Source organism: Rhamphochromis longiceps, linkage group LG3 (assembly GCF_057381845.1).
Source record: "Rhamphochromis longiceps isolate RC_006_pf linkage group LG3, R_longiceps_female_GT1.1, whole genome shotgun sequence".
NCBI lineage: Eukaryota > Metazoa > Chordata > Actinopteri > Cichliformes > Cichlidae > Rhamphochromis > Rhamphochromis longiceps.
The window spans coordinates 55,800,234-55,825,470 of record NC_140559.1 but is presented as its reverse complement, the minus strand read 5'-3'; the positions used below and the strand labels follow the sequence as shown (position 1 = coordinate 55,825,470).

The window sequence follows — 25,237 nt, the reverse complement described above, 5'->3', positions numbered from 1 at the left end:
ATCAGTCTATGAAAAGCCTTCCATTTGCATGAAAAGTTAGGTTTTTAGGTTGTTGCAAGCATTTAATTGCAAGAATTGGTTACCACTGTTGCCTCATAATAAGAAGGTTTTTGGTTTAGACCAGGGGTGGGGGATCTCCAGACCTCAAGGGTCCTGCAGTTTTTAGATACGTCCTTGATCCAACAAAGATTATTTAAATGGCAAAATGACCTCCTCAACATGTCTTGAAGTTCTCCAGTGGCCTGGTAATGTACTACTCATTTGAGTTAGGTGTGTTGACCCAGGGTGATATCTAAAACCTGCAGGACACCGGCCCTTGAGGCCTGGACTTCCCCCACCCCTGGTTTAGACTATGCTGCCAGCTGAGGGCTTTCTGTGTGGAGTGTGCATACTGCATGGACTTCCCCCCACAGTCAGGATACATTCTACTGAGGTTAATCGAACCTCAATGTGATTCAAAATTTTTTATTTGTTCGTCTTTCAGCCTTAACCTTTTGATGGAAGGACAGCAAGTACAGTGTGATGTCTAAAAGATATCTAAATAATACATACAGTTCAAAGTTAAAACCAGGTTAAAAGTTAAGTTTTAGTAGTTCATACTGTTAATGTTAATACCTGTGTCATTTTTTGCCTCTGGAAATGTGTTTGTTACATCACTGTGATCAGACAGCCATGACATACACTCAGTGGTGAACTTTGTAGTAAGCGCCTTTATATAGTTAAAACCATTTGTTCCAACAGGCCAGGCATAGCTGGACTGGCCATCGGGCATCATTTGCGTTTGATTTTTCGTTTTTATGGGCCGATGTTTTTTTTGTTTTGTTTTGTTTTGTTTTTGTAACGGCATGAACAATGAGAGGTGATGGATTGGCCAGATGCTGGCTGATGTGTAAAAATAACTCAGTTGTTTGGTGGTGGCTGTGGCAGAGCTTCCACAGAGGCCAGCAGGTGGATGAGGGAAGGAGAGGCAGGAGGAGCAGAGACCCGAGGCGGCCGCTGGTCCGAGTGTCAGGTGAACTGAACTTCAGGTAAGAAGTTATGACCTGCAGTCTATCTGGGTCAGATATAAACCAAGTTTAGGTGGAGTTTATTTTCATTGTGCTGACTTTTTACAGTCAGTTACAATAACTCGTACTGCGTGCTAGCTAGCATGACGGAGTTTCTATACAGCTGGGTGGGTGCTTTGATGTTACTGATAGTGAACTTTATTTTATTCATTAGGTTAGTTAGTAGAGTTGCCAACAGCTCCTTAAAAAATGGAATGGTCCCTCATTCAGAGAAAACATTATGCGTTTCGTATTGAGCTGAGAAGGAACACAGTTTGTCCCGTAGTTTAGCTATAATGGAAAAACACACAAAGCTGGATTTATTCTGTGTGTTTATGCTGCACAGCTACTTCAATCATGAAACTGATCAATGATCAGCTGATCAGCTTTTCTGTCTTGTTTGTTTATCGCTCACTTTGCGCCAGAAACAGGAAACCAGCGGATGTTGTGGTAAACAACAGCAGCACGTTTAAGCTTGATCAGCTGTTGTTAGAATTTATTTAATATTAATTTCCAGTATCAGCTGATGTTTGCTGGAGCCACAGCTGTAAAAGCTGCTGGTCATGATAATGGTTTGGTTATCTGGTGAGAGGGAAACATGAAGATGAAACCAGGAGATGTCCTTACTGAATCATCAGAGCTGAACAGGTGATGGAGAAACAGGTTTACCTTTTAGGTGACATGAATGAGTTGAAGGGAAGTTATGAACTGTTTATGAGAGACAAATAACACCAGGATCCTTTTCTAAGTAGCTGACAGCTGGTAACTATGCAGGGGCGGGTCTGGGCAAAGTTTTGCCAGGGGGGCCAGGTAGGGCATTAACAGGGAAAGGGGGGCACAAAGAAATACTTTTCTTTCTTATTCTCATTTAAAATGTCTCGCTTTTAAAAAATAATTATCTGAATCTTACAACCAAAGTTTTTATCTGATGTAAAATGTATAGAAATCATACATATACCAACAAGAGGGTGTACATCACAGCGTCTGTTTTCATTCAAAGGCTTTATGCCTTTTCCTGTAATACCTGGTTGGCCCGTCTCTAGTCAAAATGCCTGGGCCGATTTTTTGTCCCAGTCCAGCCCTGAGGCCAGGGGACATGATGTTGCAGCGATAGGCAATACCACTTTATTGAAAGAAGGGTTTGGAGTTGAATCTATTGGTTGAATGAGTAGTTTATGTTTGAGTTTAGGCGCGACCTCTTGTTGTTACAAAGGTGTCTAAATGACTTATTAACTAAATCGCAATATTACTCAGATTATTATTTTTTTTTTTTGCAAGACTTTATTGGAATTTTCTTTTATTGGACTAGTTAACATTATTGCAGAGGAATTTTTAATGTTTTGGGAATTTTTGGAACCACTGGGATATTAGTTTAGCTTAACAAGCAGGGGACACATGTAGTCTCTAAACAACTCTTTTACAAAAGGACTAAGAGGCAGAGACATGAGGGGATTTGCTGCATGAGTGGCATTTTTGCATGTACAAAATGTGACATATTGCATTGTGGGACTGTTGTACCCATGATGTGAAGGTCAAGTCATGAATTCTGGCTAAGCTTCTCTGCTCCTCGGCCTGCTATTTAAAACCCCAACTGGGACAGCTGGGACCAAAGCATGAGTGGGGGCAGCAAACGTTGGATGTCTTCCTCATGCAAACACATCTTGCTACCTCACACATGTCATTGCCTGCATATCAATACCCGTCAGGCCCAGTGTTAATAATAACTCTGCAGTTACCCAGCTGGACTAGTTACTTGTCAAACTAAGAATCCAAGTGGGTTAGTTTTCAAGCCAGGTCAACTCCACAGCTTAAGATGATCCACGTGACGAGAGAGGAAGAGAGAGCGTGACCTTGAGTGGAGGTGTAAGGAGTGTGGGTGTGTGGATGCACTATGTGTGTTGGTTTTTGATTGCCTAGGAGAAGAGAGTAAAGGGGAAAATAAAAAGCTCATAAAGTGACCGTGTGTGAGTGTGTGTGTGTACGGCTTATCCTTTAATGCAGTCACACAGGCAGCAGCCCAATCAGTGCATGCCACTAAACACTATTTCCCAGCATGAATGAATAAAACTACAGTACTTCACTACACCTCAGTAGTAGTACTCATTTTTGCCATCTGGTTGTGAATTTAAATTCAGATGGCACTGGGATTCATTCATGGTGGAGAATATGGAAGATAAGCTTTACATTTACATTTCAGAGGCAAAGCCACAGAAAAACCATCGTCTCTCTGGCTAAGAGTTCCAGCATGAAGTTACTGTAGCATGGTCACAGACTTTGATGTGTCCGATTATGACAGATTCATCTTTTCAGATCTTGGAAAAGATATTAAAGGAATGTAGCTTCTAGGCTAGACAGTTTCAGTTCTTTATGATTAGGCTGTTCTACAAGCTCTCTGAAAAGCCTTCAGTCGATTCAGAACACTGCATAAAGAGCAGTAACAGCGTCTAGTAGTATTAACTTCTCTTCACTGGATTTCTGCTAAATCCAGACTAGAAGTAAAATCCTTCTCATATATAGTTCCTTAAATAATTAAGCTCCATTGTATCTTCATGACCTCATAACGTATTAGCCAACGGAGTGCTTTGCTCTCTTCATTTTGTTCAGACTGCAGTCTTACTTAAAGGACAGGTGGTTGGGAGTGGTTTCTTCCTGTTAAAAGGGAGTTTTTTCTGACCACTGTCACAAAGCAGATGTTCATAGGCAGTCATAGTTTGTTGAGGTTTTCTCCCAAATGCTGTAGGGTCTTTACCTTACAACATAAAGCACCTTAAGGCGACTGTTCTTGTGAATTGTCAGCTAATGGCAAACATTTTGGTGATGGGAATCAGCATTAAACTGGTCGACACTTCTGTTACATCATGCTGGGTTACAGTCAGTCCTGGGTTCTCGAAAGGGGTCGATGGAGACCTGGCTTATAATCCATTAGAATCAGCCCTTGTTTAAATTTATTCTACTATGCTAGAATTTAGATTTTTTTTAAATCTGCAGTGACCTGCTGTTTACTGTGTGTACTTTTGTGTTGGGGTTTTGGGCCTCACCAGTCCGACGAAGGATGTGAGGATCATGCCCACGCGAACCACCACCCTCTCTTCAGGGGTACGAGCTGGTCGGACCTTAAGGTTGTATTTGGAAAAGAGGCTCTTCATCAGAGTATTCTCTGATTCAGTTGCACCTGTAATACACATTGACAGAGGTCAGTTGTGATGGCAGGCTTCAAACTGAAGTCCTTTAATAATTGCTAGTCATTCACTCAGATTTAGCTAGATATGTCCCTCCAAAAGCCTCAGCAGCTGCTGACTGCATTGATGCACTGAATTAATAAAGGAGTTCACTCACTAGATACACACTGGTGACACTGTGTCGCCGAGCAAGCTGTGCTGTGCATCAAAATATAATCAATCGACGACTGTCTCAATACCGAAGTCAATAGTGTGCAACAAGTGGATGTTTGATAAAAAATTTATTGATTATTCATTTTGATGATTACTATAATGTTTCAATGTAAAGTTCCTGATTGTTTAATACCAAAAATTCTGTTAACTGCTTTTACAGACCAATTTCCTAGGTCCAGCCAAGGGGTGAAAGGTCAGCTCTATGTCTTTCTGCTTTTTGCAAATTATGCTATGCTGTTGACTTCACTGACCAATGACCCCCCCCCAAAAAAGTGACTAGATGACAATTACCACCTTCAAGTCCAGAATCAATCAGTCAGACCTTTCAGTCAGAAAAGCTGTACTGCTATTGGATGTGGATAGACTGCTTTAAGTGGAATTCAGGATTGACAGATGGATTGGCTTACCATGTGAAGTAGTAGTAGTGCATTCCCACATTATTTTCTCTAATTAAAACAAGTAAAAGACATGTATTTCAAATAAGTTCCTGAGGTTCTAAGGTCCTGTTTTTATATCAATGCTAAATGTTTCGCTTAAGGTCTGCATAATCGCAAACCTACTCAAACACTTGCATTCCATTGCATTTTCATGCGTAATCCCTGATTTACTTGCAACATTTTCCTCCTTGGTGTTGGAAGGTTAGAAGCATTTATAATCAGCAGCTCTTGTGACGCAGCATTCATCACGTCTGGCATTGCTGTGGCCCCAGCAGGATCTGACCTGACAGGAATAAATGATGACGATCACCCAGCAAGGCACCCCATTAGCTAGGCACAAGGAAGCATGGCTGCTGATGGAACGGGAGGTGACTATCGAAGGCCAGAATTTAGCATTTTTTATCTCACTACCCAGCTGAGATCACTTGGTAAATAACAAGACTGACTAAAGAATTAGCTAAAACTAAAATACTGGATGGTTGTATAACCAGTTAAAATTAAAAAGATTTTGTACTATATTTTTCTTTTATGGAGAGAATATGTGAGTATCTGCTTGAAAAGACCCAGTTATTCAGCTTTTTTCTCATAAACTCACCGAGTGAGTAGTGGCTCAGCAGTGATAAACATGGTTTAAAATTGAAACTGACTGCAATAAAGTTCAGTATACACTACATCCTTCTCAGAGTGGTTTGAGCGCACTGTCCAGTAACCACCGGGCAACTTACCAAATAAGTTGTATGAAAAAATGAAGTTTGTCACTCTGGAGCTCGTGTGGATGCCGCACCTCGATCCTCTAAACTCATCAACTTTAGCTGTACATCAGCTCCTGTCTGCTAATGAAATAAGTTTGTCACTTGTCTCAATAGCAGACACGTCTTGGCCTAATTAGGGCTACTTCCAGAACGCACAGCACGATTACTGTACAGTAATGGTAAACTCGTATGAGCCAAAGTTCTTGAAGGGACCTAACATGGGCTACAAGAAGTGTAATGTGGCCCAAATGCTACAACATACCTGCAACAGTACCTGCATGTGACCCACCAAAGGTAACCCTGTGACTAAAGGCAGTCAGACTTACCCGATGAGCCAATGCCGTCATTCACAACTTGTTGTGGCCCAAAGAGGTTTGCAAACGTTTGTTGCTATCTGAGTACATTCCATTACATGCTGCTCCACAACACTTCTCACAGTTTTCTTCCCTCACCAATCAACCAAAGACTAGCCTCCTCCTGTTGTCAATCTGGAAATAAACTCTTACATCTTTTAACATTTATTGCAACCAAGAGGGAAGTAATGTTTAGCTCAATGTTTCAAATTGGGACTTCAGAAACCAGTGAGCAACATCACAATAGCCACATCCATCTTTTATATTGTCTGCTTTTCAAATGCTAGCATGCTAATGTTAACAGATCAAAGAGGTACAGCCTCACAGAGCCACTGAAGGTTCTCATTTTTATGTTTAATGACCATGTTTCTGTGCTCTTTCTGTGCTCTTTACACAGTTACACCAGCACGATATGCTACATGTCTCTCTTGATAAATGACTCAATGTGATTTCTGCCATTTTCTAAATTAGCCCATGGGAAAAGACATTAAACACTCAAACCAGATTGATAAGCTAAAGAAACATGAGCAGAAGAAAACACATAAACGGCTGGGCCTGTATTAATGTCTAGCCTACGTCGAAACGTGCTAATAAAACATTTTTATTGTACAGTATTCCAATAGGAACTGACATCGTGTCAGAGAAATCATATTCTCAAGTATTACTGTAAAGTTTTCTATTATGAATTTGTTCTTTTCTGGTACTTTCCATTCTATGATCTTATTCTACATTAGATACTACACGAGTATTCATGTTGGCCTTGCATGACAACTAACGCTTTGTTACATGAGTATACTGTGTCAGCCTGTACTTACCTCCCAATGTGCTCAGGCTGTATAAGCAACATGCCAGCAGGAACAGATCCAGGCTTTTCATGATGAGGCCCAAAACCAAACTCTTGTCCTCCCCGGAAATAGATCTTGAATGAGTGAATCAAACTTCTTCCCTGCTTAGCTTTCTTTACCAGTTCAGCTCACTGGAACTCTACAGCTAAACTTTGACTTGGTCAGTACTCAGTTTGTACTGTTGTTGTCTGTCAGTCAGGCAGCCATGCCAGCTGCTGTGTACTCCAATTACCTCCAGGAAGGGGTGTGGGCTTTGGGGAAGGGGTTGGGGATACACACAAGCATCAAACTGGCAGAAATTCTTGTGAGGTTTTATATGCAAAAAAATTGTATAATTTTTTCTGGTATATTTCCTCTTCCAAAACCCTCCCCAAAAAGTTAGATTGCTGTTTATGTAACTGTGAAGCTAAAAGAGATTCTGAGAATTTTGGGGGGAAAAAAGAAAACCTATGAAATGATAGTTGACAGAATGACAGTTCAGCTGTTTTGGCTTTCTGCTTCAGAAAACCATGAAGCCAGTTCTGTAGCCACATTATAAGATAAAACTCTATAATTCAGAGGAACAAAAAACATACATAAACAAGGTCCAAAATTGCATGGGCCTCAAATAATCTGAAATAATCTGACTATTGGATAATAATTTAAAATTATTTTTTTTGGAAAGGGAACAATCAGGTTATTATCAGTCCAAATGGCATGGATAACGTTTGTACCTGTAAAGTTCATATTAAACAATATTTACAGGTTTTAGAGCAACATCCAGTCCAAAGGTGACACGATGAAACACAATGTCAAACCGCATTCTGCATGTATTATTATATAAAGATGAAATAGGTGCTAAACTAAGCTGCCTGCTGACCAGACCTGTCACCTAACAAAAAACATGTAGTGCTTTATGAAATTAAAATATTAGGCCCAAAACTGTTGAGATGCTAAAATCCTGGAGTATATCAGACATTAATTGGAAAACATTTGGATTTGAAAGCTGTTTCAGTAAGTGCTCTCCTCAGCTCCAAAACTCTTGAATGCAAAAACACGCTGGCAGCTGCCATCTTAATAATAATAACTTCTTGTTCTCAAGAGTTTTCACTATCAGCTCATTTGATCTATTTAATGACTTTCTCTTTTCTTTTTCTAATCTCATGACCCTTTGACCTAAAATCCTATTTTGTAATATGTCACTGAGACATTACCTCCAGCTGAGTCTTCTTCCCCAGCTTCCTCTTGCCTACACCCACATGCTGCGATCACTTCCTTTAATTGCTTAACCTATTTGCCCAACTGAGGGGTTAAATGATCCTATTTAAACTGTATTTCAACTTTTTGTGCATTCAGTTCTGATGTATGTTTTGGTTCTACAGGACACATGCAGAACCAACAGACCAGACGTTAGCAGCTGTTATTCTCTCAGTATAAAGTCAAGTTGATGAAACACTCCAGACACTGCTGTATTTTCTGATTTGCCCCTGCAGTAAAACATCTACATCCCCGTCTTTATGTCCCTCCTCTCATCTCTTCATGCCAAACTGCTCTTGCACACATTCGTCGACCATCCACGCCACCATAATTTATGACACACTGTCACTGCCATTTGGCCTGCTGCCAATTTAATTACCATAGAAGCTAACTATTAACAGCTAGCGCCCGGTGTCAAGTCACACATCACGTCACCGGTCAGGGGAGAGTGCATAAAGCTTTTTTTGGCAGTAACTCAAACTAGGACTTCATGAGAGATGATTATTTAATTCTGAAGTAGTTAAGCTAAATTACATTGATTGTTTATCTACAAATATGAGTAAAAAGAGATTATGTGTTAACCTGTGTTGTGTAACTTTATTCTAAATGTTTGGGGAAGTCATTATAGTTTATTCACTGAAAGTGTCAACTTTCCTCCTTTTTGTTCATCTGTATGTATATTAAAAAGCATCAATTTAATCATTTTCTTTTTATCTTGTTTTATCCTTTCAATTTTTGCATTTTCTTAGAGTTTCAAAATAAAAGTCTGCCAACTGCCAACCGAGGTCAACTAAAAGTGCACTGTAAAAACATTGGAAATTTTTTACAGTGCAAACAGAGTACATGATGTGATTTTCTTGGCATGTTGAAGCTAAGCTGCAACCTTTGAAGAAGAAAAATGAAGCCAATGCAGATCTTTTTGCTACTTACTTTCTGTGCTCGAGTGAAATTCTAGTTACCTCTGCCAAGGAGGTCATGTTCTTTGGTAGCATTTGATGTGTCTCATTATTCTGTTTGTAAATACCATAGCCTGAAAAGTGTTGAATAAATTATGATGAAACTTTTTAGGGGTCTAGAGTAGGGTCATGTTAACAGTCCATTAAAATTTGGCTTACATCCACTATGTCATGGTCCTGGGCCATGTTGGCCCAGTGTTCTTAGTTTTCTTGTATGTTTGTATTTTGTTCCTTATTTAGGCCATGTTTTCTGAGTTGCCCTGTTGTGTTGTTCCCTAAGTGTTTTCCCTTCATGGCTTTTACCCCCTGTGTGCCCCTCTGTGTATCTGTGAGCCCTCGTCTCTCCATATGTTTTATTCCATGTTTCCCCTGCCCATTATGTCCAAGTTCTCCCCGTGCTCTCTCTCCCCCCCCTGTGTGCCCTGTGTATTTATGAGCCCTCGTCTCCCTTTGTGGTTGTTTCATGTTTCCCCAGCCCGTTATGTCTGTGTTTTCCCCGTGCTCTCTCTCCTCCTGTCTGAACCTCTGTGCACTTCCTGTTTACTTTGTGACTCTCACGCCTGTACATGTCATGTTCAGTTCACCCCGCCCTGTCTCGTTATGATTATCAGTGTCACCTGTGTTCCCCGTGTGTTCCCACTTTCCTCGTTAACCCTCTGTGTATTTCTGTCTGCGTCTCCCTCTGTTCGGCGTGACGTCGTCCCTCATGCTGTGTGTGGATCTCCCTGTGTCTTGCTGTAAGTTCTTAGTTTGTGGCTTCCCAGTTTAGTTTAGTTTGTATGTTTGTTCTACCGGCAAATAAAGCTGTGTTTTGAGTTCATTCCCTCGAGTCTGTGAGTCCTGCATTTTGGGTCCAACTCCCGCCTGCCGCACAGCGATTCATGACAGTACGACGTCACCACAACATGGACCCAGCAGACTTACCCGGGGAGAGCGATCTGATACGTGTCCAACGCCTAGTCGAGTGGATAACCCACACTTCCAATACAAGGGCAAAGATTGTGGGGATAAATGCTATCGAAGCAATCCTCAAAGGAAATTCTCATCTCCGCCAGGTCAGAGGATGTTTGGACTTATTGGCCAATTTGAATGAAGCCCGGGAGGCGGCGCGAACTCGGGAAATATCAGACTTGGCCCAGCAGCAACAGACAACAGCCACCCTGGAGCAGCCGCGTCAGTTTCACCGGCCGGATGTGGTTTTTCCCGGCCCTTTGGAGCCATCTGCGGGGAAGAAGCGTCGATCACGCCGCGGGCGCACCACCCCACAGCCGGACGTTCGGACTTTTACATCGCCGGCTGTGGTGAATAAGGACTCTTTTTCTGTGTCGAACCGTGGGACTATTCGTTCAGGGGTTGTGTTTTGTGCTACGGATGGTAATGTGAACAGTTTATTAGCTGCCCAGCCTCCTGAAGCTCTCTTAGCTGCCCAGCCTCCTGAAGCTCTCTTAGCTGCCCAGCCTCCTGAAGCTCTCTTAGCTGCCCAGCCTCCTGAAGCTCTCTTAGCTGCCCAGCCTCCTGAAGCTCTCTTAGCTGCCCAGCCTCCTGAAGCTCTCTTAGCTGCCCAGCCTCCTGAAGCTTTCTTAGCTGCCCAGCCTCCTGAAGCTTTCTTAGCTGCCCAGCCTCCTGAAGCTCTCTTAGCTGCCCAGCCTCCTGAAGCTCTCTTAGCTGCCCAGCCTCCTGAAGCTCTCTTAGCTGCCCAGCTACAAGCTGCGTCTCCTGTGTCCCCGCTAGCACAGTCATTAACTCCACCACAAGCTCCATTTTCACCTCTACCATCGCTTCAGTCATCAGTTCGGTCTGCCACTCAGTCGCCCTTAGCTCCATCATCCACACTACCACCTGTTTCTCTTCCACCACAACCGTCACTACACCCAGCCATTCAGGCTGCTACTCAGTCAGTCATTCAACCCATAGCCCTGCCATTAAGGCACTCTGTAGCCGAGCCATTAGCCACCCGACCCGCAGCCAATTCAGCCGCTCTTCCACCCGTTACACCTCCACTACAACCATCACTGCAGTCTCTAGCGCAGTCTCCTGCAGCTCTGCTTTCCCCAGTGCAGTCTCCAGTGTCCCCAGTGCAGTCTCCAGTGTCCCCAGTGCAGTCTCCAGTGTCCCCAGTGCAGCCTCCTTTAGCACAGTCACCCACTCAACCACCAGCACCACAACCGTCACTACCTCTAGTTCATTCCCCTGTGAAGTCATTAACTCCACCACCTACTCCACTCTCACCACCACCGTTACTACAGACATCAGTTCAGTCCCCTGTGCAGTCATTTACTTCTCCACCGTTAGCAGCTCAGGTCCCCGTGTGTCCGGCAGCTCAGGTCCCCGTGTGTCCGGCAGCTCAGGTCCCCGTGTGTCCGGCAGCTCAGGTCCCCGTGTGTCCGGCAGCTCAGGTCCCCGTGTGTCCGGCAGCTCAGGTCCCCGTGTGTCCGGCAGCTCAGCTCGCACCTGAACCTTTGGCCCAGTTCCCCGTAGCAGTGCAGTTTTCTAGCCAGCTTAACGTTGAGCCCGGGGTCCCAATTCTCTCTGGCTCTACATCGGCTCCTGCTGGAAGCTCGGATGAGCTCATCCAGCACTCCGCGGCTCCCGTGCCGCCATCTACCTCGTCCGCTGGGGGTTCCAGTGGGCCCAGCCAGCACCTCCTCGTCTCCGCTGGAGGGTCCGAGGGGCCCGTTCAGCCGCCCGTCTCCGCTGGAGGGTCCGAGGGGCCCGTTCAGCCGCCCGTCTCCGCTGGAGGGTCCGAGGAGCCCGTCCAGCCTCACGCCTCGTCAGCAGGAGGGTCCGAGGGGCCCGTTCAGCCTCCTGTCTCCGCTGGAGGGTCCGAGGGGCCCGTTCAGCCTCCTGTCTCCGCTGGAGGGTCCGAGGGGCCCGTTCAGCCTCCTGTCTCCGCTGGAGGGTCCGAGGGGCCCGTTCAGCCTCCTGTCTCCGCTGGAGGGTCCGAGGGGCCCGTTCAGCCTCACGCCGCATCAGCTGGAGGGCCCGAGGAGCCCGTCCAGCCTCCTGTCTCCGCTGGAGGGTCCGAGGAGCCCGTCCAGCCTCCTGTCTCCGCTGGAGGGTCCGAGGGGCCCGTTCAGCCTCCTGTCTCCGCTGGAGGGTCCGAGGGGCCCGTTCAGCCTCCTGTCTCCGCTGGAGGGTCCGAGGGGCCCGTTCAGCCTCACGCCGCATCAGCTGGAGGGCCCGAGGAGCCTGTCCAGCCGCCACCTGCGACCGCCTCGTCGTCACCTGGTCCGGCTGCATCCGAGTCTTCGTCATCGCCTGGTCCGGCTGCATCCGCCTGTGCTTCTGCTACGCCTGGTCCAGCCTCTGCCTGTGCTTCTGCTACGCCTGGTCCAGCCTCTGCCTGTGCTTCTGCTACGCCTGGTCCAGCCTCTGCCTGTGCTTCTGCTACGCCTGGGCCGGTCTCAGCCTCTGCTTCTGCTACGCCTGGTCCGGTCTCAGCCTCTGCTTCTGCTACGCCTGGTCCGGTCTCAGCCTCTGCTTCTGCTACGCCTGGTCCGGTCTCAGCCTCTGCTTCTGGTCCAGCTTTGGCTTCTGCTTCTGCTCCGCCTGGCCCAGCTTTGGCTTCTGCTTCTGCTCCGCCTGGCCCAGCTTCGGCTTCAGCCTGTGCTCCCCCTGGTCCAGCCTCAGCCTCTGCAACCTCGCCTGGTCCGGCCCCGGCCTCTGCAACCTCGCCTGGTCCGGCCCCGGCCTCTGCAACCTCGCCTGGTCCGGCCCCGGCCTCTGCAACCTCGCCTGGTCCGGCCCCGGCCTCTGCAACCTCGCCTGGTCCGGCCCCGGCCTCTGCAACCTCGCCTGGTCCGGCCCCGGCCTCTGCGTCCTCGCCTGGTCCGGCCTCCGAGTCTTCGTCCTCGCCTGGTCCGGCCTCCGAGTCTTCGTCCTCGCCTGGTCCGGCCTCCGAGTCTTCGTCCTCGCCTGGTCCGGCCTCCGAGTCTTCGTCCTCGCCTGGTCCGGCCTCCGAGTCTTCGTCCTCGTCTGGTCCGGCCTCCGAGTCTTCGTCCTCGTCTGGTCCGGCCTCCGAGTCTTCGTCCTCGTCTGGTCCGGCCTCAGCCCGTGCTTCGCCTGGTCCGGCCCCCGCATCGCCACCGTCTGGTCCTGCCTCGTCTGGTCCTGCCTCAACTGGTCCTGTGCCCACCAGGCCATGGCCAGCACACCTGAGACTGGAGGGCCGCCGCTGCCTTCCGCGCGGTCGGCCCCCTGAACTGCTCCGTCGTCTCCTTCGCCGCCGCCGCTGCCTTGCGCGCGGTCGGCCCCCTGAACTGCTCCGTCGTCTCCTTCGTCGCCGCCGCTGCCTTGCGCGCGGTCGGCCCCCTGAACTGCTCCGTCGTCTCCTTCGTCGCCGCCGTTGCCTTGCGCGCGGTCGGCCCCCTGAACTGCTCCGTCGTCTCCTTCGTCGCCGCCGTTGCCTTGCGCACGGCCGGCCTCCGGACCAGCTCTGTCACCTGTGCCACCCACCTGGTCGGCCCCCCGACCGTGTGACCCGTGAACTCTTGTGCCTGTGGGCTCTGGGTCGGCCCCCTGAACTTTATTTGGACTGTGGTCATGTGCTCCTGTGTCTTCTGTTGTTTGTTTTTTGTTTCCCGTTCTGGTCCCTCCGTCCTGGTCCCCCGCCTCCCGCCCTGGGTGGGTTGTTTTTTTGTTTTGTTTCTCGGGTTTGGGCTGTCGGGAGCCAGCCCTTGGGGGGGGGGGGGGTACTGTCATGGTCCTGGGCCATGTTGGCCCAGTGTTCTTAGTTTTCTTGTATGTTTGTATTTTGTTCCTTATTTAGGCCATGTTTTCTGAGTTGCCCTGTTGTGTTGTTCCCTAAGTGTTTTCCCTTCATGGCTTTTACCCCCTGTGTGCCCCTCTGTGTATCTGTGAGCCCTCGTCTCTCCGTTTTATTCCATGTTTCCCCAGCCCGTTATGTCTGTGTTTTCCCCGTGCTCTCTCTCCTCCTGTCTGAACCTCTGTGCACTTCCTGTTTACTTTGTGACTCTCACGCCTGTACATGTCATGTTCAGTTCACCCCGCCCTGTCTCGTTATGATTATCAGTGTCACCTGTGTTCCCCGTGTGTTCCCACTTTCCTCGTTAACCCTCTGTGTATTTCTGTCTGCGTCTCCCTCTGTTCGGCGTGACGTCGTCCCTCATGCTGTGTGTGGATCTCCCTGTGTCTCGCTGTAAGTTCTTAGTTTGTGGCTTCCCAGTTTAGTTTAGTTTGTATGTTTGTTCTACCGGCAAATAAAGCTGTGTTTTGAGTTCATTCCCTCGAGTCTGTGAGTCCTGCATTTTGGGTCCAACTCCCGCCTGCCGCACAGCGATTCATGACACACTAAGGTCATCCAAAGCAATGATGTATTGGTCAAAAACAGACAAAAAGCCTTATAACCTATAGCTAGCGTCTTAATAACTGTAGTGTGTATTATCAACATATGCTGCATAAAGATTCAAAAAATCATATCACATTTGATCTCACTTGTGCGTTTTAAATCTGGCTTTCTTTCAAGCTGAACCCAAAATGCTTTATATCTTTAAAGAAAGTATTGTCAAAAGAAAGAGTGCCCAGTTAGTTAGAAATATATTTTAGAATAATATTTAATAAGCGCAAGTTATTCATGTTATCCATTACTACTCCTACAGAATGTCTGTGGAATCAAAGTAACAGTTTGTCATGCTCCTTTTATCTGATTTTTACAGCACTGAAATTTTAAAGTATTTTTAAAAGCAACAAAATAAATTTACATAAAATGTTGTTCCCATAAAAGTAAGTATTACCTTGGCAGAGGTTTGTGCTTTCCGAGTTCTTCTTGTGTTTTATTAGTCTATTACTTCGACTGGCTGTGAGTGTTAGAGTTTATGAAGACAGCTTCCTAACCAAGCTGATAAATTCACACTCTACTCTTCCATCAAATATGGTAACATTTAGCTCCCAAAAATGGCTAATATTGAGGTTTTAACGTGTGGATTACATAACCAGGGGGCATTTACATCCATCTTCCATACTATATCATATTGTAAACTGTAGTGGAGCCATCTGCTGCAGTCTCACTTTGGGAAATAAGGGCACATCCAAAAGTATCTTCTTGCTCATTAAATGGACATTAAATTGACTTGGTTTGCATGTATTGAATGTATATGTATGTAGATATTTAGATGTTTTTTTAATAAATCAAACATAGAGCTAATAAGCAGATGTAATGATACAGAAGACCTGATTAAAAAGAGAAAAAAACTCCAGAGACCAGTGTTACAATCATACAAATATATTAGTTTGTTTTATTCAATTATATCCAATAATATGTCTCCTTTGACTTTGGGTAAGTTATTATAGAAATAAATACAGATCATATAGCAAATGCAGAGAGAAGAGTTTGGGATAGTAGAAGTGTTGAAGAGGGGGAGGGTCAAGGGGTTAAAGGGTGTCAAAGAGTAAATATTGGGGAAGGATTGTTTCTTTGAAGGTGTCCAGTAAATGATTGGCGCATGCATGCTTGTAGTCAAGCCCATCTGTGATCCTCCATCTCAGCCCACAAGTCTGAGTCTCCGAACTCCCAGGGCTCTCTGTAGTCCTTTTCAGCTCCTTCCTCCAAGCGATCCATGGGTTTGGATGGTGTTTCAATGTTGTGTTGTTCCACCTTGCCAGCAACAGGGGGAGTTACTGCACCCCAACCACATTTGCGTGTATATATTTATATAGAGAGATATATAGATATATTTTTTGCCCCATTTTGAATACAAAAATAGTGTCATTGTGGCTTTGATAGCTGGAAGACTGAAGCACTCTTTTTGCATTTGGAAGACAAGAATATGTCTAACATTAAAATAATGTTAAGATGATTTCCTTAAAATTCTTTCTGGAAGACTCACAATAAGTTGGATCGTCCATAAAAACCAACAGAACGGAAAAAAAACGAGTGACAGATTGATCAGAGAATAACACACAGACACAAGCACACACACACACGTGAAATGTGTCCGTGTGCATGTTTGAAGGACAGATGACAGTGAAGGTCAGAGGTTGGTCAGTCAGGCGGTACGTGACAGACAGGTGGATTCTGGGGGATCGGAAGGAGAGGGTTTGAAACCCCACAATTCTCATTCTTTACAGATCTAGCTTTTTAGTTCCACAACATGAGAGTAAAAGACACAGATATGTATTTAAACAGCAACAAAACCACATCAAATCAGCAAACACACGTGAATGTGACTAACCAGGAGTTACGTGGATCACATGTGACCTCACATCATATCATTATAAATCACAGTAATTCCACGAGAGTCACCCAAAGTACTTAGATTGACAAATGACACTTTAGAAAACAGGTAAAGAAACACTACAGAGTAAAGTCACCACTAAAGCGTGGATGGTGCATTAGCTTGTAAGAGGTGAAGTCCTTCCATGATCTGCTTGTAAAGGTCACCTGATTTAGCCACATCTGCGCTGGCTATGCAGGGGGTTGTGTGTGTGTGTGTGTGTGTGTGTGTGTGTGTGTGTGTGTGTGTGTGTGTGTGTGTGTGTGTGTGTGTGTGTGTGTGTGCAATGCAGATGTGTTCAGAGATCGTGGGGTGTGCCTTTAAAAAAAAAGAAAAAAAAGCAACAACAAAAATGCAAAACTTTTATAGCTGAAGTTTCATTAATGCTTCTCAGGGTGTGACATTGAATACTCCAGCTCTCAAATTTAAAAGCTTTTTTTTTTTTTCATTAAAAAAAAACACCCGAGGAAGGCGTCACTCTTTTGTCAGAGCACGTGAGTCTCTCTCTTCCTCCCTTTCTCTTTTTTTTGTGTTTTCTGCTGCATTGCAGATGTGGTGAGGGGACTCCACCTCGAAGTAATGCACGCACGCACGCTTAAACAGCTCTGCTAGCTCACACACACACACACACACACACACACACACACAAAAGAGGGCAAAGTGTTAGAAAAATAAAAGCTCTAATAAAACACGCAGTTGTTTTCTCTATATCAATATTTCTCCCCTTTTTTCCACACCCTCCCAGATAATGTGGCTGCACCTTGTTAATAAGAGTTTATTGCTTTCTGCCCAAGGACTCATGCTTATTGATTTGGCCTCTTGATTTATTCTCTCTCGCTCTCTGTACTTTATTCTCTCTCTGCTTGGATACACATAAAGGACACACAGAAATATTCAGTAACAGCTACACAAACATTACATACGATTACCAGAATTGGTAGGTGGGATATCTGCACACACACACACACACAAACGCGCTGCCTCCAGGTCAAAGGGAAGTCATATTAGCTGTATGCAAAAAAGGCTCGCCGAGAGGAAATGGAACTTCAAAGAGAGGCTTTGAGGCGCGAGGTAGCCACTCTACAGTATGTGACACATGCCTCTCTCTTTCTCTCTGAGTCCTTCACAACCCCAGATGACCCTCTCACTCTCACTGCAGTTGTAATTCGCTCAGTAAGCAGGGAGGGCCCTGACTCGGGAGAAATGGGAGGGAAGGGAGTCCCTGGGGGGAGAGGTGTGTGCGTATGTGTGTGCGTATGTGTGTGTGTGTGTGAAGGGTGCAGCTGCATCAGATAGACATCATTTAGCTCCCTTCGATATCTAGGCGCAAGCTGGCACACCTTCCCCATCCCTTTCATATATAAAGAAGCAGTGACGCCGAGCTCACCAAAGGGCCAATATTTAACGCTTAGAGCTGAATCCGGAGACATTCATCAGCCAGTTAAAAGCAGTAAATTCAGCCACGGGAGGGGAGTGGGGTGTCCACTAATCAAACATGTGCTCAGAGAGACGGCCGCCGAGAGAAATGGCAAACTTTACATCCTGTAATTTACGCAGAGTCGTTTGAAGTGAAGCCTGAAGGCTGAGAGCGGACGGGCTGATTTCAGGCTTCACAAAAGACTCGCAGGACAGAGACGGAGGGAAAAGAAGGTGTGTACGAACACAGCATAAAACACACACACACAAACCGGTGCAAACACGTGTGGCCACACAAACCTTCCACCCGCTATAAATGATTTAGTAATTCTACTTTTCTGCCACCGCAAAAGTAAAATCAATAAGACTGCAAACAAAGCAACATCCTCTTTAAGATCACCACCATAGCTTGAAATAGACTAAAAATAACAGATAAAACCTTCCAGGATTAATCTGATTACTTCTCAGTTGAGCTTAAAAAATCACAATAATGACGATGATATTATTAACTGGAAATCTGAGTTGTTACTTAAAAAATATGGGTACTAACATCAGTAATCAGGCTGCACCTAGTATTTAAATAACAGTCGGATAAAAATCAAACGTGTCTACATATTTTACAGTGGGACACTCAGATGTCTGATCCAGCTTTAAGTGGCTGATGGATCATTTCTAATGGATTGCATTTAATTGCTGAATCGACACACACACACATGCAAAACACACCGAAGTTTAGTTAGCTTTGAATCCATCATTCACTAGATGTCAGTGTTGACTGACGTGGGGTCAGTGAAGTGACAAAGATGGACTGGTTTAACAAAAGTTTGGCTTTAAAGTCACTGTATGACATGACATGAGGCATGACACAAAATGTTCACAGCCCTACACTTACTCCATAAAAATTTAATATTTTTTTCCTTATTTGCTCTCATGCAGCTTTTATTTTGAAAGTTAAAGGGCCCCTCCAGTGATTTTCTGTATTTAAGAGTCAGGAAAGGATTACAAATGGACTAAAAAAGATATTCTCACTCTCACGAGACAAGAGCCAAACTAGCAGGACCCCACATTTCCCATATTGACACCTCTCCACTTTCATTGCTTCTTACGTTCTTTTTAGCTTTGTATCGAAGGTTTTCTGTCAAAAGACCACAAACCTAAAAATGTGGATCAAGACTTCATCACAGTCACTTTACCCTCAGAGGTGTGTTCAGACAGGACACGGGGCACCTTTTTGATGAGATGAGGACTGGTTTAGCAAATGAAAACAGCTGTGGGCTAAAAAAAAAAAAAGCTACTTTTATAATTACCTTTATGAATGTAGCAATATCAACAGTATTCTAGAATAGAGGGTGACCGCATAGTTCCTGGCAAGATGAGCTAATGGCTGAGCTCTCACATAAACATAAAGAGATGCACTGGCTTGCCCTTAACTGGTATATGCTTTTTACTTGTTTGTAGAATAGTGCTTTATAGTTAGTTTTGTAAAATGCTTGAGAAAAGATTATTTCATTTTTCTTATCCACTGATTTGAGCTTTAGCATTTTTTCTCTCTACATGGGATTAAATCTTGGAACTAGCAAATGAGACCGTCATGGAGTGAGGTTTTGGGTCATTGTCCCAAAGGCTTTTATAGAATCTGACGTTTTCGTGCAACCAGATAAGTCGCCCCCTGCTGGCCATTAGAGAGAATGCAGGATTAAAGCACTCCTACAGCGGCTTAACTTTGCACACACGAGCCAAGTTTGTCATTTATCATCGTAACACCAATGCCTTTGGTGGTGCTCTGTCTGAACACACTTTCAAACGTTTGTTTATCTATATGGTAAAAATAATCTGTGTGAAATCCGTGCTCCTTAAACTCTTCCACAAAGATTATTTAAACTAAAACTTTAGCCCTTAACCTCCTTTTAAAACCCAAAAACAACAGTCATGAGACATACATAAAAAAATATTGGAACATAGATTTCCCAGCCCTTAAAATACATAATATAGATGTTACAAAAGCTCTGTTTGTTGAGTTACTCCTCTCTCCATCTAAGAGAATCCAGTCTCAGACAGACTTGCTTCAGTTCTGGGAGGAGGGAGCCTCTTTTAATTAAACACTAATTACTCTGCAAATAATAGTCAAACACTGTGTTCTGGATCGTGTGATCCAGGGAGGGTGTCTGGTCAAACACATCAACCTGAATGTCTATTTAACAGTTTAATTAAGGTCTTCAGTGTGAAAGTGAGGTTTTAACAGTAGCTTAAGTACAATAAATTAAAAAATATATATTATTTTAAATCATATATGTATTGAATCACCTTCCTTTATATCCTTCACCCCCTCTTTTATTTATTTCCTCTCTCTCAGACCACTTCCTTTCCTTTAAGTATTCACTGGATTGCTCTTTCCTTCCTTCCTTTCTTCCTTCAGGAAAGCAGAGGTACAATTTGCTTCAATTCTCAGGTAGAAGATTACATTGCTCAGCACCCTCGCCTCCATCCTGATTGGGTTATCAGCTATTATTATTTACAACCACAGGTTGCATGGGGGCAGAGGATTACGCGCATAAGGAGAAGCGCTAGTAAATGTGTGTCTTCAGGCAAGAGTGTCCACCTTAGCATAATTCCCTTTTAAATCTCTTTTTGTTGTGCTCATCATCATAATTATCCTCCCTAAAATTTTCTCTTCTTCTCTCGCTCATTTCTTTTGTTTCTCTCTCTCTCTCCCTCTGCCCTGATCATCAATCTCGCCTCGCCTTTACCTCCCGAACACAAAGGGCTCCCTCGCTTCCCACAGTACATAAACATAAGGCAGAAACAATTACCCTGCCTGGCATATTGTAGCAAGTTTGATATGAAAAATGATTGCTTTTTGTGTTCAATGGAAACAACAAATGGAAATGCACCAAACAAGGTCTCCGGAAAGAAAGGAGTGAAATATTAAATATGCTAGTGATTTTCTTTACCAGGACAGGCTAACAAATAAACACTGGCAAAAAGATGTGAGACGCTTAAGTTTCCTTTTTTCAGAGCCATCATTCTTGTACCATCATCTATGCTCATACAACTTTAATTATTTTTGCCTCAGTCATATCATGGGATCACAGTATATAAGCTCTAAATAATAACTGTAAGGACGTGACAAGTAAAGAAGGCTTGAATTCCTCTTTGCATCAAAATCAAACTCTCTGGGAGAGATTTACTATAAAACCACACCCCCAAAAAACTGCAGAGTTCATTTCTAAAAATGTTAAAAATTACATTAACAAATGATTCCCCGGCATTAGTTTCTTTAGTTAATGTTACAGTAATTTAACTGAGTACCCTACACTAATTTATGTATGAAGTATGGGAACTTTATATGAAAAATCAGTGCAGAAGAAGCTGAAGAAATCCTGACTTTGGTTCCAGCAAAACAGATCATTAGTTACTACATTTCCCATAATGCAATTTGGTGGCATAGTTCATTTAATTGTACTCTTTCAAAGTACAATCTGCTTCCCAAACTGATATCTGGGAATACATGCAAATAAAGTCTCTGAAAATGTAACTTTTGAAACTCCCAAACTTATACCTGAAAACTACAAGTTTAAAAATTAAAATTAAAATTTTTAAATCTTTCTAAAATCAAAGGTTTTTATTCAAATAAGGATCACCTTGGTATAAACCGAAGGTATATCAATCAACTAAATTTCATTTGACCATTAAAGTGAACCTTTTACATTGTACTTACATGATAAAATAAATAAATAATAGATGGAAACTTACATTAAATCAAATTACTTAAAGTCAGCATTTTGGGCATTTTTTTATTTTTTGAGTATTGCTGCCTCATTGCTCAGGGGGAACTGAGCTTTTTCCACCAGAGCTGCTTTCCATAATGTCTTCTAACTTTATCTTTATCTTTAAGGAATAAACACGGTTTATTTGAACAATGCTATGCAGCGCGAAAATTTGGGGAAGTGTAATTCTCATACGGATGCAAGATAACTCTTAGTGTATGACAAATTAGTGAAACAGCTTAAAACTCAGAAAATGCAGACACTTTCAGACTACTTTACTCACAGCGCTGCGTAGCCAGCTGTCATATATTATTTATCTTTAGTTTCAAGACAGCCACTTGACATTAAATCCAATTAAAAGGATTACTGATTGTGATTTATATCCAATGAAAGGTTGTTCTGTTAGTTTTAGCCTTTCACTGGAATATCAGTGTATGTGTGAATATTGACTATTTCACACAAAATTAGGTCAAAATCTCAAGTCAGACCCCCTGAACATGATGGCAGAGTATGATGAAAAAATACAAAATTGGCATTTCTATATATATGTGTGTGTGTATTTGTGTGTGTGCAGTGAAACAAAAGATGATTTGCACAGATAGTGTGTGGCCCTTGAGGGTTTGTGCAATGCATGGCCGGCCACAGTGAAAACAGCTATTGCAGCACAATCACAAACCGCACAGCCAGGCTCCATTACCAACCCATTTCGCTGATGATATCCTCATCATCTCCCAGAACCCGTACACACACTCACCACTGTGTCATGTTAGTGGGCGCAGTCACGAGCGTGCGTGTCACTTTGCTAAGTGTGTTAAGGTGTGAGATGGTTTTCAGCGGCCGATGCTCATGGACATCTGGGCTCTAAAGTGTGTGCACGTGCTGCACAAACCACAAACATGCATGTGTAGATGTAAGTGTATAAATGAGTGTGGGTTATGCGGTTACGCAATGTGCCGGGGGAGCTTTTGACCCCTCGTTTAAGGGTCGAAAGATTCTGATCAGTCCCAGACTCCATTAACGGAGCCGCAGAGGAGGGAGGGGCTTTCTTGTGCCGCAGAGTGGAAAATTGAGTCCATGTCACGAACTAATAAAATCGTAGCAAAGGTGAATGGAAGAAGGGAACACACACACACACACGCATATAGGACTGACTCATATTCAGGCTATCTCACAAAGTTGCTGACGCACACGCTGAAGATGTGGAGTGAGCAGATGGCTTTAGAACCAAAGGGTCTGTGTGACAGCCTCACATTAGCATGACTCTTTGTCAAGCTAACCTTAGCATTAAACCCCATAGGGGAATAAAGACGTAACCCAATTGTGGAGCATGTGCAGCAGAGGGACAGATTTACCCAGTGCACTCTTTGTGTTAAACCCAGGAAGACTTTGTTTGGATATTTGGTTGACTGGAAGGATCTCAATGATGATGTCTAGAGGGTGTGGGGGTTTTTCCCTTCCAGCTGGTTGAACACGCTGTGGTGACATGCTGTACAATGTTAGGCCACTTTTCACCTCTTTGCGGAGTTATTGCTTTTAGATCCCAGGCTCTGCTAATCATAAAGGTCATTAAATAAGAACATGGTGGGCTGGTGTGAATGGGCTTCTGTAAAGGTAAAAGGGGCCTCCCACTGGCCAACTCCACTCTGCCTGGACTTGCTTCTGCTTTTTACCCAGTTTGTCACCAGTGCATTATGGGATCAGTATTACAGGCAGCATGTGGGGGGGAGGGTAGCCCTAACAAACTTGTTCAGGTGTCCGCTGGTGCCCATTGTCCACGTGTTGTCTACCACTCCTCTCTCCTGTGTCTCTGAGCGCTAGGAGGAGGAGGTTTTGGTTTTGGATTGAGGATCTTTCTTGCCGTTCTGGAGCACAGGCGAATCACTGGAGGTCTTGGGCGTTTTTCTGGGCGGACTCTGTTCACCAACGTCATGTAGAGAGGGCTCCCTGTACATAGCCACTGGGCAAGGCAAGTTTATTTTGGGGAGGGAGAAAGAAAAATTAGAAAGATTGGACACATAAATGCATACAGTATATTATATCAGTCTCTGGCTCTCTTCCACAGCATGTCTTTTATCTTGTCTTCCTTCTCTCACCCCAACTGGTAATGGCAGATGGCCCCGCCCCTCCCTGAGCCTGGTTCAGCTGGAGGTTTCTTCCTGTTAAAAGGGACTTTTTCCTTCCCACTGTCAAGTGCTTGCTCATAGGGGGTTATGTGATTGTTGGGTTTTTCTCTGTATGTATTATTGTAGGGTCTACCTTACAACGTAAAAAAAAATCCTAAAAAATCAGTAATATTCCAGCAGCTGGGGCGCCAAAATTATACCAGAAAATAACAGAAAATAACTTTCCCATAAAAATACGGTTATTTTCAGTAATGACAATACAGTTTGTTGCCCTAATTTTACATGGGATTTTGCCTTTTTCAAGTGCTTTTAAACATTAAATTAGGAACATTTTAACGTGATTAAACAATGAAATTACCCATAAACAAGGTCAATGAATGTGGCAATGTGAATAATAATACTTAAATGTACAGAAATATACAGTTAACAGTTGGTTTAAATAATAATGGATTGCATTGATATAGCGCTTTACAATTCCCCTCTGGCCATCACCAGTAGGCGGTAGGTAAAGTGTCTTGCCCAAGGACACAACGACCGAGAGTGTCAAGGCGAACTGCCAACTCTTGAGCCACGATCACCCTAAATCGCAACAATAATAATAATTATTTGATGTAAAAAAAAAGTTTATAGGAATTATTTTATATATTTTTCCATAGCATTACATTTGAATTTAACAGTTCAATCTTTCAAATAACTTACACATATTTGTGAAATTATGATACATTTGTGAAAGTATTTTAACAATCTTTTTTTTTTTTTTTTTTTTTTTTTTTTAAATGACATCAGAAACAGCAGTATGCGACATTACGTGATGGCAGAGCTTCAGTTCATCCTTTGTCATTTTTTTATTTTTTTATTTTAATAAATAGGACAGGGGGAATGAATGAGAGAAAGAGGGGGAGAGAAAGAAAGAAAACCAAAGGGGAGAAGAGACGGTGAGAAGGGGGGGGGAAGAGAGAGAAAAAAAAAAAAGAACTCCTGGGTCACCTGTATGGAGAAAAAAAAAAAAAAAAAAAAAAAAACAAACAGAGGAGACAGCAAACAACAAAGAGTAACATAATAATAGAGAAAACAAAGCACCATCACAATAAACTAGCTAGTCATAGATATCAATATTTACTAAATAATAAACGATATTGTGCAGCACGCAAGATAGACAGCGCACAGTGTGCTTTGAGGCAGCAGCCAAGAAAGCTTTAGTCCGCGTCTGTGAATACCCATGTGTGCATACCTGTGTGGATCAGCATGCTTGCATTCCAAAGGTTTCTCCATGTAATGATCTGCTAGGGAAAGTATTTTAACAATCTAAATATGCACATGTACAGACAGATACATTTAAAAAACAAGAAAATTATGTTTTATGACATTTACAGTAATTTTACGTTAATTTACATTTGAAATGTAAAATCACAGTCTATTTATGTAAATTTAATGATAATCTAGAAGAACAGTACAAAACTGTAAAATACACAGTAAAATACTTTTATATTACTTTTTTTTTTTACAGTGTACAATATAAAGAGCCTAGGGGTGACTGTTGTTGTGATTTGGGGCTGTACAAATAAAATTGAATTGAATATATACAGTATACTGGCTAATATGGATTACTTTTAATTCAATTTTATTTTATTTATACAATCACAATAAGAAAATCGAGTCGAGTAAGAGTCGCCTCAAAGTCC

The 25,237-nt window shown here is 43.6% G+C and overlaps 3 protein-coding genes across 4 annotated transcripts in view; 1 reads left to right on the top strand and 2 right to left on the bottom strand.

Moving 5' to 3' along the window:
* Positions 1 to 7,031, bottom strand: part of chrnb1 (cholinergic receptor, nicotinic, beta 1 (muscle)) — a 28,266-nt gene extending 21,235 nt beyond the window's left edge. Inside the window, exons 1-2 of the mRNA XM_085400418.1 lie at positions 6,796 to 7,031; positions 4,085 to 4,218 (exon numbers count right to left, since the gene is read on the bottom strand). Coding sequence (XP_085256544.1) covers positions 4,085 to 4,218; positions 6,796 to 6,856 — 195 coding nt within the window. The 5' untranslated portion in view covers positions 6,857 to 7,031. The remainder of the gene's footprint in view (positions 1 to 4,084; positions 4,219 to 6,795) is intronic.
* Positions 7,032 to 9,917: 2,886 nt separating this feature from the next.
* On the top strand, positions 9,918 to 13,175 carry LOC146675354 (uncharacterized). Its single transcript, XM_085401148.1, has 5 exons — positions 9,918 to 10,403; positions 10,674 to 11,317; positions 11,390 to 11,780; positions 11,982 to 12,267; positions 13,010 to 13,175. Exons 1-5 carry the CDS (start codon positions 9,923 to 9,925, stop codon positions 13,173 to 13,175), a joined length of 1,968 nt encoding a protein of 655 aa, XP_085257274.1. The 5' UTR covers positions 9,918 to 9,922.
* Positions 13,176 to 16,397: 3,222 nt separating this feature from the next.
* fgf11a (fibroblast growth factor 11a) overlaps positions 16,398 to 25,237 on the bottom strand; it is a 121,422-nt gene continuing 112,582 nt past the window's right edge. For both annotated transcript variants that reach the window (XM_085400417.1, XM_085400416.1), the window contains one exon: positions 16,398 to 23,389. In XM_085400417.1, coding sequence (XP_085256543.1) covers positions 23,247 to 23,389 — 143 coding nt within the window. In that variant the 3' untranslated portion in view covers positions 16,398 to 23,246. The remainder of the gene's footprint in view (positions 23,390 to 25,237) is intronic.

Bases quoted from the DNA above. Each gene is read 5' to 3' on its own strand.
- LOC146675354 (XM_085401148.1), top strand. From the start codon at position 9,923: ATGGACCCAGCAGACTTACCCGGGGAGAGCGATCTGATACGTGTCCAA. The intron at 11,318-11,389 runs GTCCCCGTGTGT...CCGGCAGCTCAG, and splicing joins CTCCACCGTTAGCAGCTCAG to GTCCCCGTGTGTCCGGCAGC. The intron at 11,781-11,981 runs ACGCCTCGTCAG...TTCAGCCTCACG, and splicing joins CGAGGAGCCCGTCCAGCCTC to CCGCATCAGCTGGAGGGCCC.